General features: G+C 55.1%; 2 protein-coding genes and 2 long non-coding RNA genes across 4 annotated transcripts; all 4 read left to right on the plus strand.

Moving 5' to 3' along the window:
- The first annotated feature begins 153 nt into the window (after positions 1-153).
- LOC120384987 lies at positions 154-8,642 on the plus strand. Its single transcript, XM_039504082.1, has 4 exons — positions 154-434; positions 3,777-3,923; positions 5,907-6,060; positions 8,576-8,642. The coding sequence occupies exons 1-4, from the start codon at positions 158-160 to the stop codon at positions 8,640-8,642; spliced, it is 645 nt and encodes a 214-aa protein (XP_039360016.1). The 5' UTR covers positions 154-157.
- Positions 8,643-9,205: 563 nt separating this feature from the next.
- On the plus strand, positions 9,206-10,002 carry LOC120385125. The gene is made up of 3 exons (XR_005589281.1): positions 9,206-9,229; positions 9,648-9,785; positions 9,943-10,002. It is a non-coding gene; the product is annotated as an uncharacterized LOC120385125 (long non-coding RNA).
- A 1,211-nt stretch (positions 10,003-11,213) lies between these two features.
- On the plus strand, positions 11,214-13,880 carry LOC120385199 (maestro heat-like repeat family member 5). Its single transcript, XM_039504304.1, has 4 exons — positions 11,214-11,268; positions 11,993-12,148; positions 13,224-13,346; positions 13,726-13,880. Exons 2-4 carry the CDS (start codon positions 12,086-12,088, stop codon positions 13,849-13,851), a joined length of 312 nt encoding a protein of 103 aa, XP_039360238.1. The 5' UTR covers positions 11,214-11,268; positions 11,993-12,085; the 3' UTR covers positions 13,852-13,880.
- A 411-nt stretch (positions 13,881-14,291) lies between these two features.
- LOC120385195 lies at positions 14,292-16,472 on the plus strand. Its single transcript, XR_005589344.1, has 3 exons — positions 14,292-14,353; positions 15,180-15,333; positions 16,415-16,472. It is a non-coding gene; the product is annotated as an uncharacterized LOC120385195 (long non-coding RNA).
- The last annotated feature ends 581 nt before the right edge of the window (positions 16,473-17,053 follow it).

Here is a 17,053-nt window from a genome sequence, read left to right on the forward strand (position 1 = left end):
GTGAATCCTGGGCAAACTAATTCCCTTCCTTTAGAGAATGACAGAAAAACCCATTTCCTCCTTCTTTCTATTCCAGGCTTCATTCCTTTTTCCAAAGACTCATCTCTAGGGAGCACAGAGAGATCCATGTGCACAAAGTGCTTGTCAACCTGTAGCAATGGAGGCATGCTCTGACTTTAGCCAGCAAGAACAGGCCTTGCCAGAGAAGCCCCAGAGAAGGAAATGTTCATGGTCCATCCTGTCAGGCATGAAGAGACTCTGTGTCTGTAACCAATCTGACACCTCGATGGCAGACAGGGATGAGGAGAGAACAATTTCCTCACAAAGAAGGTGGAGGCACTTGTCCCGGAAGAAGATAGCAGCTGAGAACCAGGTGGAGTCAGAGGAGGTGAAGCTGCAGGAGGATACAGGGAAAGTTGAACTGGATCCTACAGGTGAGGATTCAATCCACATGGTTAGCGAGGAGCATGTGAGGAATACTCACACCAGTCACCCTACAAGCCTTACACATCAGGGCCTTCTCACGGGACAGCGATGGGGACCAGGGCCGCTCTGGCTTTTTGCCACCCCAAGCAAAAAAAAAAAAAATTGTGCAGAGGCCGAAGTGGCGATGGGGTTGGGGAACAAACCTGCCAGCCAGCGGAAACAGCAAAGGGAAACCAACCTGCCAGCCAGCCGGCGGAGCATCAAAGGGGTCGAAACCTGCCGGCGGTTGGAGCAACAAGGGGGCTCAAAACAAACCGGCCGGCGAGCAGCGAAGTGGGGAAACCAACCTCCTGGCCGGAGCAGCAAAGGGGTGGGTGGAAACCTGCTGGCGGTCGGAGTGACGAAGGGGCGGGGAGGATGAATCAAACCTGCTGGCTGGAGCAGTGAAGGGGCGTGAAACAAACCTGCGGTCGGGCGACGGGGGCATGAAACAAACCGCCCAGCCGGCCGGAGCAGTGAAGGGGTGAACAAACCTGCCGGCCATAGCAGCAAAGGAGGAGCAGCAGGAAACCTGCCGGCGGTCGGAGCAGCGGGGCGGGGTGTGTGCGAAACAAACCGCCCAGCCGGCCGGAGCAGTGAAGGGGGTGAACAAACCTGCCGGCCATAGCAGCAAAGGAGGAGCAGCAGGAAACCTGCCGGCCGGTCGGAGCAGCGGGGCGGGGTGTGTCGCGAAACAAACCGCCCAGCCGGCGGAGCAGTGAAGGGGTGAACAAACCTGCCGGCCATAGCAGCAAAGGAGGAGCAGCAGGAAACCTGCCGGCGGTCGAACAGCGGGGCGGGGTGTGTGCGAAACAAACCGCCCAGCCAGCTGGAGCACCGAAGGAAGAAAAAATAAAAAACCAAAAAGAAAAAAAATACCTGCGGGGCGACGGGAACACGGGTGCAGGGGGACTCCGAGCCCTGCAGACCCCGGGCAGCGGAGTGCACACTCCAGCTAGCGTGGGGGGTGGAGACAAGGGGGGCGGCCAGGGCTTCCTTAAGTGGGGTGCTCGCGCTGCCTGCTGGGAGGGCTCCACGCTGCTCCGGTGGGCGGGCTGCTGGGCTTGCTGCAGACCTGGCACCGCTCCCAGCAGCTCCCCTCCTCTGCGCTGCCACAAACCAAAAAGAAAAAAACCTGCCGAGGCAGCGGAAGCAGCAAAGCCCCCCCCCCAAAATGGGATTGGACGGACTGCCGCCCCTTGGAATCTGCCGCCCCAAGCACCAGCTTGCTCGGCTGCTGCCTGGAGCCGGCCCTGATGGGTACCTCAGACTCTGGAATCCATTTAGTGCCAGATCCTTTTGGCAAGGGTGGCCGAGGTCCATCTCTGAGGTGGGGAGAGCTGAGTGTGTCAGGTCACCCCCCCTCTGGGCGTCTGGCACTGTGGGGTGGGAGTACTAACATTGCTCCGGGCTGTAAGGAGAACAGAGAGGCTGGACGTTGTAGGAAATCATTTCTTGTCTCCTGGATCAGGTCCATTTCATCAGTAAAATGCTCCAGAGGTCCCAGCTGGGAACCGTACCAGAGCTGAGCCATTACTTCTTGGGGTTAAATGCAAATGAGGCCCGTTGCCCATCACTGACAGGAAGGTGTGCAAGGGGAGGACAAGTAGAAAACACCATGGAAAAGAAACTTGCCCCCAGGTCCGAGGAAGCCTCGTGTGGTAAAAGCCCCAGCAAAGATCCATGAGATCGGAGTTCTCTGTAGCTGCCAACAACCTTCAGTCTGACCCTGGGCAATTCACTTCAGGGCTCTGGGCCCGACCTCCATCCTCTGTAAAGCAGGGATACTACATGGAAAAGGGAAATGTTACGAATGTTTCTTTCTGCTCCAGGGACGAAGAAGGAGGCGTCAGGTCGCAGGGGAAGTGGGAAAAAGGGAGCCCAGAAGAGCAGGAAGAAGAGCGCACTCCCACCCCCTCATTACCAAGCAGCTCCCATATGACCATGGTAATGACGCTTTGTGACTGTGCTATTGGAAAGCCTCCCCTGCTGGGTGTATTAATATCTCCCGGAGCTGGGATCTCTGACAGGAGACCTACCTGCCCCTTGCTCAGGGAGCTGAAAGGAAACACTCTTCAAGTGTGATCGACTCCAGCCAGTCTTTACGAGTTTCTCTGGGTTGCTTGAACGAGGCCCAGGTTGACAAAGGGGTTCAGGCACCTCAGGAAGTTCAGAGGTGCTTAGTGGGATTCGCAGAAGTGCCTGACTCAGGTGCCTGATTCTGATGCACTCTCCATGGGACACAGGCACTGCTGAAAATCCTACCAGGCCCCTCCCTGCACTTGTAGGGGTAACCCACACACCTGCTGGGTGGGGTGTTCTGGCCCGTCTAGTGGCACCAGGACCACTTAGAGACAGAGATCAAAGGAGTCTGCTCTAGAGCCTTAGCTAACAGCCAGTTGGGTTTTAGCTGCTGCGGGAGAGGCTCCTGCACTAAACTCCAGAAATCCCAGGTTGGATCCCCTCTGCCAGGAGTATCTATGCGAGTGTGTCGCTCTGGTGTGCTCTACTGCATCCTCAGCTGCTGGCGTCCAGGACAGACAGGGCTACTCCAGCCACGCAGGCCAGCTGCAGTAACACTCAGGAGGTGCCTGAGACACCAGGGCAAAGGCCTTCAGCACCCCAGGCCCTGGGTTTAGGTGACCCTGGAACCAGCCCCCCTGCAGTAACATTGTGCCCAGTGAGTTCTGACCCACGGGGGGCTGGCCCCAGAGGCCCACAGTTTGGCATTCTCCTCAGCCAGGCAGACTTGCTCCTTCAGTCGAAGCTACTTTCTGTCCTGCCGGCAATTCCTGCCTGTTTTGTGGCAGCACCACACGCTGCAGGGTGGGGAAGGAAGAGGCATTTCCGCTTGGGCCCTGTTCTCAGTCCTTTCCTCGCAGACACTGTGGGCTGCTAGAGTTGCTGAGCCAATCTGCTCAGGTGCTCGGGGTGGGATGGGACATGGGGCAGGTTCTGCAGTGACCCCTCGGCTGCACTCAACAAGCAACTTGACTGGGCTTTGCAGGCCATTGAGGCTTTCTCAGCAAAGCTGGGCTTCCTGGGAGGAGGCTAGAGAGGGAGGAAATGGTGTACCCTTGTTGTCCCAGCACCGGCTGAGAGGCTCCCATCTCTTCTCAGGCAGGGGGGAGGGGGAAGCGTATGAAAGACTGAGGAAACCTCGGCACCTGTTGAGGTTTGTTAAGAAAAGGGCTCAGCCGGAGTCTCCACGCTCACGGGGCGCTGCCAGCCTCCCGCCGGGACAGACTGTTCCAGGGCAGCTGAGCGATGGAAATACTCAGTCCCGACAGGCTCTGTCCCTCTCATTGCAGACCCCCGGGGAGCAGCTTCCCTCAGCCCAGCTCCAAGCCCTGCTGATGAGAGCCGTGAAGGTCTGACGACACCCACCCTGGAGCGATTTCAAGCCGCCGAGGAAGAGCTGAGGACCATCGTGTCTCTACGGAGACAAGATGGAGAGAGTAAGAGACTCCCGCCGTGGGGCAGGGGGATGCTGCGCAGAGAGGGGGAGGGGAGAATTTCCTCTCCTAGGAAACTGTTCCTGGGACACACGGGCATGGTGCTGTGAAGGTTGGCTGAGCCCCTTTCCCTTCATCGCTTGGCTGCGGGGATCCGCGGCGTGAGGTGTGTGACCTGTTCTCTGCCCGCTGGAGCTCTGACACGTCCTGAGGACAGCCCAGCCCCACTGAAGGGGGCGATAGCCCCAGCCCTGGCAGCGCAGCACTTACCTAGTCTGCCCAGGGGCCTCCACACTGGTTTCCTCAGACATGCTGCGGGGCCTTGTTTTCCAGCTGAAGGATCAGGAGGAATTTGGCTTTGCACTTTTCTCTCTGTCTCTCCTAGCTCTGATCCTGCTGCCCATCCCCACAGGATCTGAGTGCCTCCCCCGTGAATTAGACTGGCCTAGGGAGGTTTCTGGCAGACTTCATTTCTACATCCCCTGGGTAGGAGGCTCTCAGAGTCATTATTCCCCCTGATTAATGAAGCTCCACCACCCTCCTGGGAGGTAGGAATTCAACCCATTTGACACCTGGGGAAACTGAAGCCCAGAGAGCTCCTTGAGTTGCCCAAGCCTGCGCAGGTGGGGTTATCGAGAAAGGAATCAGGGTTCACGTTCCCTACAGTCCTTTAACTGTTGCCTTCAATCGCTCGGCCTGGAAATAGGTGACATTCCTGCCCTTCCCCAGATACCGCCTGCCCATGGCGCCTAAGTGCAGACTTATTCCCTTCCTGGGCTTTGGCTTTCCTGGAAACTCGGAGACTCATAAACAAACAGAATCCTGAGCCTGAGCTTCCTCCCCAAACCTGCCTGTTCCTGGGGTTTCCTGCAGGTCGTCCCTGTCTCTGTCCGAGTTCCCTGTTTCCAGCAGGTCCGAGGGGGAAGATAACAAATGGCCCCTCAATCAGGAGATTGATTTGTGCAGGGCTCTAACTCCTGCTAGCAGAACAGGGCACCAGAATCCAGCCACCCGGGTTGTAGCTCCTGCTCCTTGTTCGAGAGAGGAAAGAGCAATGACCAGTTCCTCATGGAAGAGCCCGAGGGCGGCTTGTCCCTTTCGGGTCTGTCTACCTTGTGCTGCAAACTCTGCAGCAGGGCCGAAAGCCTGGCCCTATGGACGTGGGCTCCCAGGGCTGGCACAGTGGGGCCAAGCGGCAACGCAGCCTCTTCTGGGCTTGGGCTGGAACTGGAGCTCTGAAGCCTGGGGAGGAGGGGGCTTCAGAGCCTGGGCTCCAGCCCAAGTCTCAGGTCTGCACTGCTGTTCCCAGTGCCATAGCCTGAGCCCGAGGTTAGAGACCCGGCTTTGAGATTGGTTACGGCAGGTTTTAAAATCCCGCAGTGTAGAGGTTCTCCTTAGGGCTGGGGCCTGGAGCTGGCTAGCCCCGTCCAACTAGCCCTGCCTGCCATCTCTGGGATGGGCTCTGGGGTACATCAGTGGAACCAGCTGGGTCTGGAGCAGCGCTTCTCTACCTGGGACATCCTCAGGGCCAAACAGGTGGTATTGGACGTGCCCCACACAGCACATATGGGGCCCACAATGGAAACTGGGTTGAGAAGCATGGGCCTGGAGGAACTGATTGTGCTAGAGAGATCAGCAGGAAGCTGCAGAGATGGAGGAAAGGCTCCTGCAGGGAAGCCCTTGAGAGCAGGCTGAGAGCAGTTTGCTAAGGCAGGGAAGGCCCTGGGATAGCAGGGGAGTTTGGGCTGTGCCCACAGTAAGGTTTGGGGGAAGTCTTTTGTGTGTGTTTCTGAGCTTTAAGGTACTAAACCAGACCTCAGGAAGGCTGGGGTTCCTGGACTTGTCAAAGCCTCTTTCTTCAGATTATGGAGGAGCCAAGATGGGCAACCGAGGTGAGAGGCGGCTTGCAGGGCTGCCAGGAGGGGTTACCTGGGAGGTTGTCACTCATGGATAAATCCATCCCTCAACTTTCTGGCATTCTTCCAGGTTGGAGACGTCGTGGGACGTATCTTAATCTGGCTGGACAACGTCTGTCATCCCAGAGCCAGAAAAGCAGCACTGAGGGCCACGGCCTTGCTGGCTCGTTCCCACCCCAGGACGTGGTTCTGAGCTGTGTGGCACACACGCTGTCCTCGGACAGGTAGGGAGCTGCTCTGTTATCACCTCAGGCCATTATTTCTCTTCCTGCTCCTACCGACAGGCCACAGTCCGGGAAGGGTCCGTCGGGCTCACGCAGCTGGAGGAGTTTCCTGCTGTGCAGAGAGCTGTCCAGGCTCACCAAGAGGAGATGCCCAGGCCCAGCCACTGAGAGCCAACCCTCCTCCTGCACTCCCCAGGATGGAGACGTGCCAGTTTTCTGGGAAGTCCAGCACTGTCCTGATTTCTATGGGTCACCCCACTTCCTCTCCCGTCAGTACAGGGCCAATAAATGACTTTGGGGCTCACTCCACATCCCTGGGTCATGAGGTCTGGCTGCTCCCTATTGTGTGAGAGAAGGCAGAGATGGAAAAGGTCCATGAGGTCCATCTGTCCGTCCGCTGGGGACCAGTGCAGGATTATTACCTGCAGTCAGATCCTAGTTATTCCATGGCTGAGGAAGTGGTGAAAAAATGCACTCATCCTTATGGCGCTGCAGCAGGTAAATCTCTTCAGACAGAAAGTTCCAGACCTAATTGTTGCAAACTAAATAAATAAATAAATGATCCACACATGACCAGAGCGTAAATGCAGTGCAGCCTGCCTGAGTCTGCAGACAGCCGGCAAGAACAGCTCTGAGAGGGTGAGTGCCTCTTTTCATCTCAATACGTTGTGAACCCTGAGTCCTGCTGGTTATTGCCGATCACTTTGCAGAGTCATCCAGCTGAGGTGTTTATAATACAGTCTCCATGTGCCTAGGGGCCGTGAAACCCAACTGGACCCTCGCCAGAGGTCAAAACTCCGTCTTTCCTCAGCATCCTCTGCAATGCAGTTCTGCACTGACCATAGACAAATCTGTGTCACATGGGAGAGAGAATTGAAGAGCAGCATGAAAGAAACTGAATTTCTTACCCAGTTCCGTTACCAGAGGAATACAGTGTTGGTTTTCATATTGATTTGAGTGTTTGATTTGTAAACCTTTCAGGTTTGAATTCCTTGAAGCAGCCCCAGTGCTTTCCAGGGTCTGTGCTCAGAACCTATAGAAACTCGGCAGCGTTGGCACAGAATTTCAGTCAAGCTTCCTGAAGACCTTAAATCCAGGCCATTTGCTCTTGGTTTGTCAACCTAGTTCTCAGTGTCCCCAGGGCTTGACCACCATGTCCGACCTTCCTCACCAAACTTGGAAGTTAAATGACTGGAAGCCTTTTGGATCTGTCTGCAGTCTTCCTGTGCGGATGCCTGGGGACCAGGGCGGTTAGATCAGCAAGAATGGAGAGAAGAGAGGAGGGGATTTCAGTACTAGTTTCCTTCCAGCTCTGTCACACTGGGCAGTACAATCTCCCCTGAACCCTCTCCTATCAGGGCATGTTCTGAGTCAGTGTCTGACCCGTCCACCACACTGCAGTAGGATTCAGCTGCTAAGAGACACTTGGCCAAATGCTGGGTCTCAGTTACACCCCAAATAGCCAGAGGAACTGCACTGAGGTCAGGCAAGTTCCTCGGGACTGAGCCTAGCGTAACAGAGCAGAATGTTGCACAGTCTGGTGGTCACACTGTGCTGGTCACTCGGTGGTCAGATCATGGTCACTGTCCTGGAAACAGCGGTGCTAGCTTCAGGAACAACAACCCATTAGGGGAAAGGAATAAATACAACCTTCTCTGATGGGACTTGCCCTGCCTCAGCCTCCCTGCACCAATCGGTGTCTCCTCTCTCAGACGCCTTTCCTGCCCGTTTTCCAAGCCTCTCCCTGGGGAGGGCAAGAGGTGGCCAAGCAGGGAAGGTCTGACTTCTCTTTCTGAATCTGCAGATGTGCCATTGAGCTGTGGAAGGCCCTGGGGGAAGAACCACAGCTCCCCAGGGAGGTGCTGCAGCAGCTGCTGGACAAGCTCCAGCAGAGACACCGGGAGGAGAAGAGCGGCAATGTGTCTCTGGCTGTAAGTGAGGTTTGAGATGTCACTTTGAGAACCCGCAACCGCGGGAGGATAGTGCATCTGTGTGTGTCTGTGAGCTTCACCCCTTCTTAGCTTCAGGCCACGGCTCCACTACACAATGAAGCCGACCTGCGTAATCTCGGCATACAGCCGCCACAGCAATTCTATCCCTTGTGTGTGTCTGCACTTTGCTGCTTGTGTCGGCAGTGCGTCCTCACCAGAAGCGCTCGTCTCGATTATGCGGTCAGGGTGGGGCATTGTGGGAAGGCTCCTGAAAGCCAGTTGGCGTCTGCGACGTTGTGTCTACACTGACACTGCATCGACCTGGACTCTCTGCCACTTATGGAGGTGGAGTTATGAATTTGGCACCAAGGGGCAGTTCTGCCAATGGGAAGGAAATTCCATAGTTAGGGTGATGCTGGGTGAGGGGCCTTGCATTGACATAACTCTGTAATGCAGACCAGGCCTTAGTGTGTCCTGGCCACCTGCTAGCAAACCAAAGAGGTGTAAATAAAGCTTCACCCAGGAAAAGTTACTGATCTGAAGCGGTTTATCTGCTGGTGCCCTGGCTCTGTTTGCCGCTCTAGGTGGCTCTTTAGTGAGCAGGTGCAGTTCGGGTGTCTCTTGGAAGTATCCAGGTTTCTGGCTCTCTAAATTGTGACTAGAAATCTTCCCAGCATGGGATCATGAGATGTCAGTACTTTTGACTGGGCCAGAAACACTGGGTCTACAAGAACAGATCTCCTCAGGATGGTTTCAGCCCGTGCAGTCATGGCTGGAAACCCAAAGCACAGAGTCTGCACCATTAAGCGAAATAATGGGAATAACATCATCCAGACTCCTCTGACCTTTCCGTAGGGCTCCATCCTGCTTCCGTTCCAGGAATGGGTGAAGGTTCAGGACCCTCCAAATGTCTCCTCCCCTCTCAGGAGCCAATCCTCTTTTGTAATAGGCTGGGGAGGAAATGAGACCCGAGAAAAGGACAATAGCGAATGGCAATGGGGGCAGGTGGCAGATTGGGATAGTGGAGTGAAATTCTTCCCCCCCTCCAGGCAATGAGGACCATTTACGAGGTCCTTTTCCTATGGGGATACCGAGAAGCCATCCTGGAAATGTATCCCCAGATGCTCATCCTCTGCGTCAGGCAAGTGCAGTATGTGATGGATCTGCACTTGCCAGGGACCTACATGGCCAGCACGACATCCAGCCCCGAGGAGGATCAGCTGCCTCAACCCCCTAAGGTAATGACTGAAAGGAAAAGGAAGAACAGATGTGCTCTGCTAAACACATGTAGGCTGTTCATGGCCATCATTTGTTCGGGTGCTATAGTTAGCCCAGGCTCACTTACACCAACTAAGGATCTGGCCCCACATGCCCGCTTGAGTCCTGTTACCTGTCACAGTAAAGAATCAAGTATTCAACCGCATTGAGTGATGACATCAACCATCTTAGAAGCTACAGTGTCACTAACTGGTTACAAACTCAATGAAACTGCAGTGTCGACAGGGCCCATTGGGCAGGGGAGCACCATGATATCACACTGGATCTATCCTCGGGAGGCTAGCTCCTGCTGTCCATGCTGTGTGTGCCAGGGCGTGTGCAGCTTTGCCATGATTGGGGCTGATCTCGTTGCCTGACACTGGTATTTTTTGTCTTTAGCACGTCGGTGGAGGCTGTGAAGACTCTTTTTTCCATGCCCGGATACTGGAAGGAATTTGCCAGCATCCAATTTCAGCAGGGTTGGGACATGATAGCCTCACGATATTACTACTCGCAGGGTGTTGGCGTGATTGCAAGGTAGGAGCCCAAAGTTTCCTCTTCAGTGGGTCTCTCTTGGGAATGGGATTTCCGTGTGAAATGTTCCTCTGTTCCAGGCTGCCATCTCAGCCCAGCAACTAGAGAGGAACTCTCTCCCCCTTGATAACCACAAGGGACTTTCTGCTCCATGTTCCAGAGCCATGATCGAGTTTGAGAACCCTCAGCTCCCTGCCGTCTTCAGAGAGGCCGTCACCACTGTTCAAAGGGAGAAGGAGGAGGAGCAGAGAAATATCGCCATAACTTTCTGCACTGAGGTGAGATTCATTAGTTGACAGGAGAGCAGCTCAGGCCAGTAAGCTCTGGGCACATTGTCAGCAGCTCAGCAGCCTTCCAGCCAGCTAGCTCCTCTCCGCACATGGATGGTGGTGGGGCATGGCACAGAGAGGAGGGAGAGACAGGGTGAGATCGCTCCTGGCTGGATGTACTTAGGTGGGATCCTGTGACAAGAGGAGATGTTTCTCCGGTGCCCCAAGGCCATGCTTCTCTCCTCACCTTTTCCTGGGGTTCTGCTTTTCTTCTGCCCCAGGGTCTCTCCATGGCACTCAGTGGGGCCTGGAGATTCCCCTTTCCTGGGGGTTTATTTGTGACTGGTGCATTAGTCTAAGTTCTGGGAACGAGCCAACTGAAAGAGCAGCAACTGGCTCTCTACACACCGGAGACGTTGTATGGGAGTAAGTGGCCATTTGGTAAAGATGAGTGTCAGGGACAGACCCCACAGGAAGACCTCTGCTCCTCAACCCGATGTTGATTTGGCTCTTTCCAGTTTCTCCAGAGTCCTTCCATTGAGACAATACTGACAAAATCAGAGCCCAGGCACAGCTCATGGAATGGACCCAAGATAAAAACCCCATTGTACGTCGGCTCAGTCTGCGAGGCCTTGGCAGTATTGTGCTCCAGCCAGAAAAGGTGAGGGCGTGGATTGCCTGGGGACCGAGGAAGCCGATGTCTATTGAATCGCTCAGCAATGAGGCGAGATCCCCACACAAGCCTTGTTGTTTAACGCACAGCACTCGAATGTTGGAGGTGCTTTACTGAGCAAATCAAGGCACGACGTGGTCCCTGCTCCCGTGAGCTGACCCTGATTGCAGATGTGATGCAGTGGGAGGCGGGTGAGCATAGACAAAGGTTACAGTGAGCAGCTGGCAGAGAGTGACAGGAGAATGACTTTGTGCCCCATTGGGCGGCTGTGCCAGCCGTGGTGTCTCATAGGTGGGAGTGGGATGGGCCAGCATATGCCCCAGGCTGTCATCCAGGGTAGTAATGAGCTGCCTTCTCCATTGCTGCAGGTGCACTCGTTACGGGCCCAGCTGCCAGCGATCATGGACATGTTCTGTGACACGGACAGAGGGCCTGTCATCGGAGCCATGCAACAAGCTGCACACATCCTCTACCTCCTGGATGGGGAGGGCTTGGCTCCATCTCCCAGGACATTGCAGTCAGCCTTCGCCCCTTCATTGATGACGTAAGGCTGGGAAACACAGGAGAACCCCATTCCTCCCCCGCCTGTCTCTGGTGCCCTTGTCTCTCTCTTCCCATCCCCTTCCCTCCCACCCCTCAGCCCTGCCATGAAGCCTCCAAGGGTGCCCCTGCCATGGGTGGGAATCTCCTGCTCAGCCACCTCCCTGTCAGAGCTCTTCTCCGCAAACCTCAGCATCAGCGCCATGCTCCCAGCCCCTGCTGCCGCCTGGCCTCGGGAGAGGGGTCCTGGCACTGGGCAGATGACCAGCTGTCTGGAGAACACCGGCCCCCAAAGAGGTGGAGATTCCCAGCAGGAAAGAGGTGGGTCGGGAATCTCCCGGCTCTCAGGGGCACCAAGGAGCAAAAGAACTGCTGTGTTTTGTAGCAGCACCTCCTGTAAGGCTCCAGCAGCTGCTCCTCCCCTTCCCCAGACCAGTCTCCAGCAGCCTTCCCTCCCTCTCCCCTAAGCTTCTAGGGGTCTAGGATTCTGTGCTCTCCAGACAGAAATTGTGTCTAGGACACCATGGGGCTGCACTGCCCTGCACAGTGTCTCAGGCCTTGTTCTACACAAGATGTCTATGGCGCTGGCCTGGTGGCCTCACTGCTCCCGCGACCCAAGTCAGTTAACAGGGGAACCGGGCAGCGTGCGGATTATGACTCTGTCACGTTATGCTCTGATCCTGCCTGGCTTTAACCGGGCTTCCCCACTCCCTGTGTGTCATTGCCAGGAGAGGGACAGCGTGCGCTCCGTTGCCATTTTACTGCTTGGCAACGTGGTGAGCAGCGTGAAGGACCCGGACAAACCCATCGTGCAGCAGAAGATGATCCACTGCTTGCTCCCGCTCCTGCTGCACCTTGAAGACCGGGATGAGAGTGTGACACTGGTAAGTGCCACGGTCATTATTTCCTTAAGAGTAAAGAGCCAGAATCTCCTGGGGCCCCCACTCCATTAATGGCCAGAGCCCCTTGCCCAAGCAGAGTCTTCTCCTCCTGCTTCACTCCATGCTGGAGCCCAGTGCCTCATCCATTCTCACAGCACACAGCACAATTGGGAAGAAAAGCCTTCTTCTGGGAAAGAGCCCTGACCCTCTCCTGCAAAGACGGGCCTCAGGCCTTTGGGCTGCTGCATCCAAAGGTTCATAACAAGAGGCAGCAAAGAAAGGGAGCACAGATCTGTAAGAGCCCCTTCAGTTCAGGGAGCTGATATCTGCCCACAGCCTTCTGGAAAGTGGGTGCAGCTGCCTGACTTCTTCCCTGGAGCTCCTGAGAGAACTTCTCCAGGTCCCAGCTTCCCAGAATTCACCGGACGTTGCCCTCTGTTGTTGGGCCAACTGGGATGTGGAGGAAGCCTGATCTGGGGCCCTTTGGTCCGACTCTTTGGGATCCCAAAGCTGACTCACGCTCTCATGCAGTCTCTTTGCACCTAAGGACTGAGCTGTGGAGATCTCTTATGAATCTTTCCAGGGCCGTCCATAGAGGGCACAGGGCCTGGGACAACACCCCTACTCTGCCCTAAGCCCCAGCCCCACTCCATCCCTTCCCCCAAGTGCCACCCCACCTCTTCCCACCGCTGCTCCGCCCCCAGCCCCATCCCAAATCCTACCCACCCCCCCAAGCCCCACCCCTCATTTCCCAAGCGGCTGGGCGCTGGCAAGGTGGGGCATAGCATAGTGGGAGTACTGCTCCTGGCCCCAGCATGGCCCACGTCCTGCGTCCCCCTGAAGTGCGGGGCCCCCCAAAGCGCAGGGCCCTGGTCAACCGCTCCAAACCATCCAAAGACAGGACGGCTCTGGCTCGCTCCAGCCAATTCCCTCTCCTGAGCACACTCCTGTGTACAACAAATGACAGGAATCTCCTCCACTAGCAGGAAAAGCAGGAGAACAAGTGACGGGAAGGCTCCATGTCCCCAGACTGTCCCTCTCTCAGTGAGAACCCTCTTTGTCTCACCTTCTCTTGCAGAGATGCAAACTGACGCTCTTCCGCTGCGCAGTGTTTCTCAGGTGGGCTCATTTGAAGACGCTGTTCCGCAGCATGGCCTGGGATGGCTCCACACAGCTCCGGAAGTGTGCCTGGAAGTGCTTGGTAGGTGAATTCCTTGTGCCTTCAGAGTGGTGAATGGGGACTTGAGGAGACCTTTTAACCCCACACCCTGAGTACCCATCCGCTTCCATCGGGTGGCAGGACTCTATTCAGGCTCTCTGCTGGTTCATTTCTGCAGGAGTTACAATCCCTTCACATTTTGAAATTTTTCTCCTGAACTGTTAGACCTGCAAACTTTCTGAAAACAAAAGCTGAGGTTCTGGAGAACACAACAGTAACTCCAGAGAGGTGCTGCTATGGCGTATGGGCTCATACTGGCTGTTGCCATGCCCTGGCTCTATGCTTTGGCTTCCCTGGACTAGTCCCTGTGGGAAGAACATGTCATTTGTATATTGTGCGTTTCTTCCTTCTTTCTTCCTAGATGCAGAACAACAAGAGCCACATCCCCAAATTCCTGTTCCACGCCTTAGAATACCTGGAAAGCTCACAGACAACAATCAGACATTCTGCAGCCCTGTTCATTGGTAAGCAGAGCGACTTCACTTGAGCTTTTTTGACCTGCTTCCTTCAAAGCCCTTTTCTAGACTGCTGCTCTGTTCCCTCTCACAGCACCAGAATCTTAAAACTGTGTGTGTGTGTGTGTGTGTGTGTGTGACAGAGAGAGAGAGAGAGAGAGAGATTAACATGACTTCCAAGATGAGTGGAGCAACTTAGCTGTATCGATCGCACCAACTTCCCCTGCCCACAACTCCTCTTTGGCTGCGCCTTGGGGAACCAGCATGATGTGAATTCAATCTCCTTTGGAAATCAGTCTCTCAGTGACTTCTAGGCTTCTGATGCTTTATCTAATGTGCTTTGTGAACAGATGTAAGGAATGTATTTAATTTCCCAAGGGCTGTCTTGGGAGAATGGCTGCATCTTTCGCAGTTTTAAGCAAAGGATTTGAAAAGTCATGAGATTCATTGTCTGTCTAGGAAATACTATCCACCATTACTGTGACTTGTTGTCTGAAACAGTGACTGAAGATGGCATCTCCCGCCTGTATGAAGGTAAGGAAATACCTCTGTGTGTTTGTGCCTCTGTGGGAAGTACAGGGTGCAGCACAGGGCCTGAAAACAGTTTGAATGTGTCCCTCTCTGTCTAAGGACAGTGTTTAAGGAAGAAGGATGATCACGTGAGCTTTGATCGAGGTGCCACAATATGTGTGCAGGAGCAGGAAATTCCATCCCTAGCTCCTAGAATAGACGTAGCCTTAGAACTGTGTGGGAGACTGTCTTCATAGAGGTCAGAACATCTCTGAAGGAAGGCCTGACAGAATTGAAAAGGGCTGTTGTTATTATTAAGGGTGGTGGTGGTGATGATGACAATTACCCTCTGTAGGGAAAGATTCATCACTTGCCCTCCCTGTAATGGAGAGATTTCAGGCCAGGAACCACTCATATCTTGGTTATCAGCTCATAGGAAATTCCCTGAGTGCACATTGGGAACATCTTTCCCTGTGACCTCTTAAGGAACGAAGGCCCAGGGCCACATAGGATTTCAGTAGATGTTGTTAGGAGTCTAAATTCCTATGCGGATCTGTGCGTAAATGTTGGATGATTTAACACCTCTGCTTTTCTGTTCCATCCCAAGCAGAGTTGCTCCCACCTGCCTGTGTTTTAGCGTGTGGACGTGCGTATGCTGGGGAGGAAGTTACACGGAATGGGGTCTCCTCTCTGTCCAGGGCTATTTTGGGAGTAGCTGAGTTGCTGTTTCTTGCCTGCAGACTCTTGGGTAGCTAATAGCATGTGGCAATGGCCATCTGAAGGGGAGGTTTCCTAGGCACCAGTCACATCAGCACCATGGGGCTTCCAACCCGTTTCCTCTTTGTTTCAGCTTTTCAGGAAGTGCCTTTGACATGTGACAGGACCACAGGGCACATCCTCAATAGACATTACAAATGGCTGCAGAAGCTTGGAAATCTCGTGTCGGGTTCCGCATTCGACTAGGGAACCGGGACCGACACAGAAGACCTCTTTGTCCTGCTATGGTACGTACAACAGCGTCTTTGGAACAGGGACTGAACAACGAGGTGGATATTGGCAGATGACAGACAATTGTGTAGGTCAGAGAGGCGTATTGAAGACTTTGAAGAAGTTGAATGGGATCTAATAAAGCCATGTGACGGGGCAGCATAATGGCAGATTAAAACCAGAGCTGACAAAGTCAGGGCCATACGCATGGAAAGCCCGGAGGTGAGCGACTCCTACATATCGCTGGTGTCAGACACCAGAGCATGGACAGTTGGGCCCAGTGGCTGGAGCCGGGGTGGTGGGGCCTAGTGGAGGTCGAGCCGAGGTTGGAGCTGGAGTGAGGAGCAGCTAGGGGCAGGGCCAGGGTGGGATTAATGATTCGCAGCCCACAGGAGCTGTAGGGGGCGGAGCCTACAGGCAAGAGCAGCTCATAGAGTATCACTAGCAGGGTTGGAAGGGACCTCAGGAGGTCATCGCGTCCACCCCCCTCCTCAACGCAGGACCGATCCCCAACTAAATCCCCAAATGGCCGGGGCGGAGAGGAACGGCAGCGCGTGGAGCCACCTCGCCCCACCCCAGCCAGGCAGAGCCGGCCCGGCTGGAGCAGCACACAGGGGCTTTAGCGGCTGTACCACAGGGCCCCCTTAGCCCTACTCCTTTCATGAGTGCATCACTGCCCCACTTCTGCCCCAGCCCCCACACGGTTACAGGGCAGAACCCTGTAGCTGAACTCTGAAATCTCTCTCACTGTAATGAAGTTACTGCAGAGTCAGGACAACCCCACCTTTGGGCTCCATGTCTGACATCTCTCCCCACTGCACAGAGCCCTACATTCACAGAGCTTCTCGCATGTGATTCCCTCAGTCATCAGAGCCAGGCGGAGAGAGGAGAAAGTCTCCCAGACTCCCTCTATCCATTGCCAGCCCACAGGGTAGCGGAGGTTGTGGGGGGTTGGGTGCTCTCTTTACGCAATGCCAGCTCTCAGGGAAGTTACAAAGGAGCATTAGCAAAGTGTGGTGGTTTTGTGCTGTGGAAAACTACCCTGCTGGAAGGTTTTGTTCTTCTGATTTGTGTTCCTGCCCTTTCTCCCTCTTACAGACATCTAGAGGCTAACAGGAGCCAACCAGGCCCACCACTGATCACATCTCTTGGGAGAAGGCAAAGCAGCTGCTGCATGGGAAGGAGGAGAGAGAAGAGGCAGAGCAGGATGTGCCGGGGTGCACCAGTCACACATAACCTCACAGTCTAGGCGGCGGAAGCCAAGCCCCTCCCCAGCCCTGCCGGACATGCTACAACTGGAGCACCAGTGTGAAAGGAGCAGCTCAGCTCGGTCTAGGCAGATGCCGAAAATGGAGGATGCACATTGTAGGCTCCAGTCCAGAAGCAGCTGATGCCCCTGACTGCAGAGCCCCAAGGTGCCGAGACCCAACCCCATCCCGGGTGCCTGCAGACGTGCAAGGGAGCTCAGGTCACTGGGAGATTCCCACGCCGGGAGCCCAGAGACCCCCAGCCCATGTCCTAGAGACATCTCGTAGGAAGTAACCTGGGAGAACTAGCCATCGCCATGGTGACTGACGTCAGATGTTCTGGCTGGATCCCCACTGACTCAGTGCCGAACACATTGGCCATGGACAAGGCCCTGGGGTAGGACCCGGGGGGGAGTAACAAGGGCCTGGGTCCCCCTACCCCGGCCACCATCCATCCTTGGGTGGCAGCCCACCTCCCCAATGTGCCACT

Source organism: Mauremys reevesii, linkage group 17, assembly GCF_016161935.1.
Source record: "Mauremys reevesii isolate NIE-2019 linkage group 17, ASM1616193v1, whole genome shotgun sequence".
In the NCBI taxonomy this organism is placed as follows: domain Eukaryota; kingdom Metazoa; phylum Chordata; order Testudines; family Geoemydidae; genus Mauremys; species Mauremys reevesii.

Bases quoted from the DNA above. Each gene is read 5' to 3' on its own strand.
- LOC120385199 (XM_039504304.1), top strand. From the start codon at position 12,086: ATGATCCACTGCTTGCTCCCGCTCCTGCTGCACCTTGAAGACCGGGAT. The intron at 12,149-13,223 runs GTAAGTGCCACG...CTTCTCTTGCAG, and splicing joins GGGATGAGAGTGTGACACTG to AGATGCAAACTGACGCTCTT. The intron at 13,347-13,725 runs GTAGGTGAATTC...CTTTCTTCCTAG, and splicing joins AGTGTGCCTGGAAGTGCTTG to ATGCAGAACAACAAGAGCCA.
- LOC120384987 (XM_039504082.1), top strand. From the start codon at position 158: ATGGAGGCATGCTCTGACTTTAGCCAGCAAGAACAGGCCTTGCCAGAG. The intron at 3,924-5,906 runs GTAAGAGACTCC...GCATTCTTCCAG, and splicing joins ACGGAGACAAGATGGAGAGA to GTTGGAGACGTCGTGGGACG. The intron at 6,061-8,575 runs GTAGGGAGCTGC...TTGCCGCTCTAG, and splicing joins CACACGCTGTCCTCGGACAG to GTGGCTCTTTAGTGAGCAGG.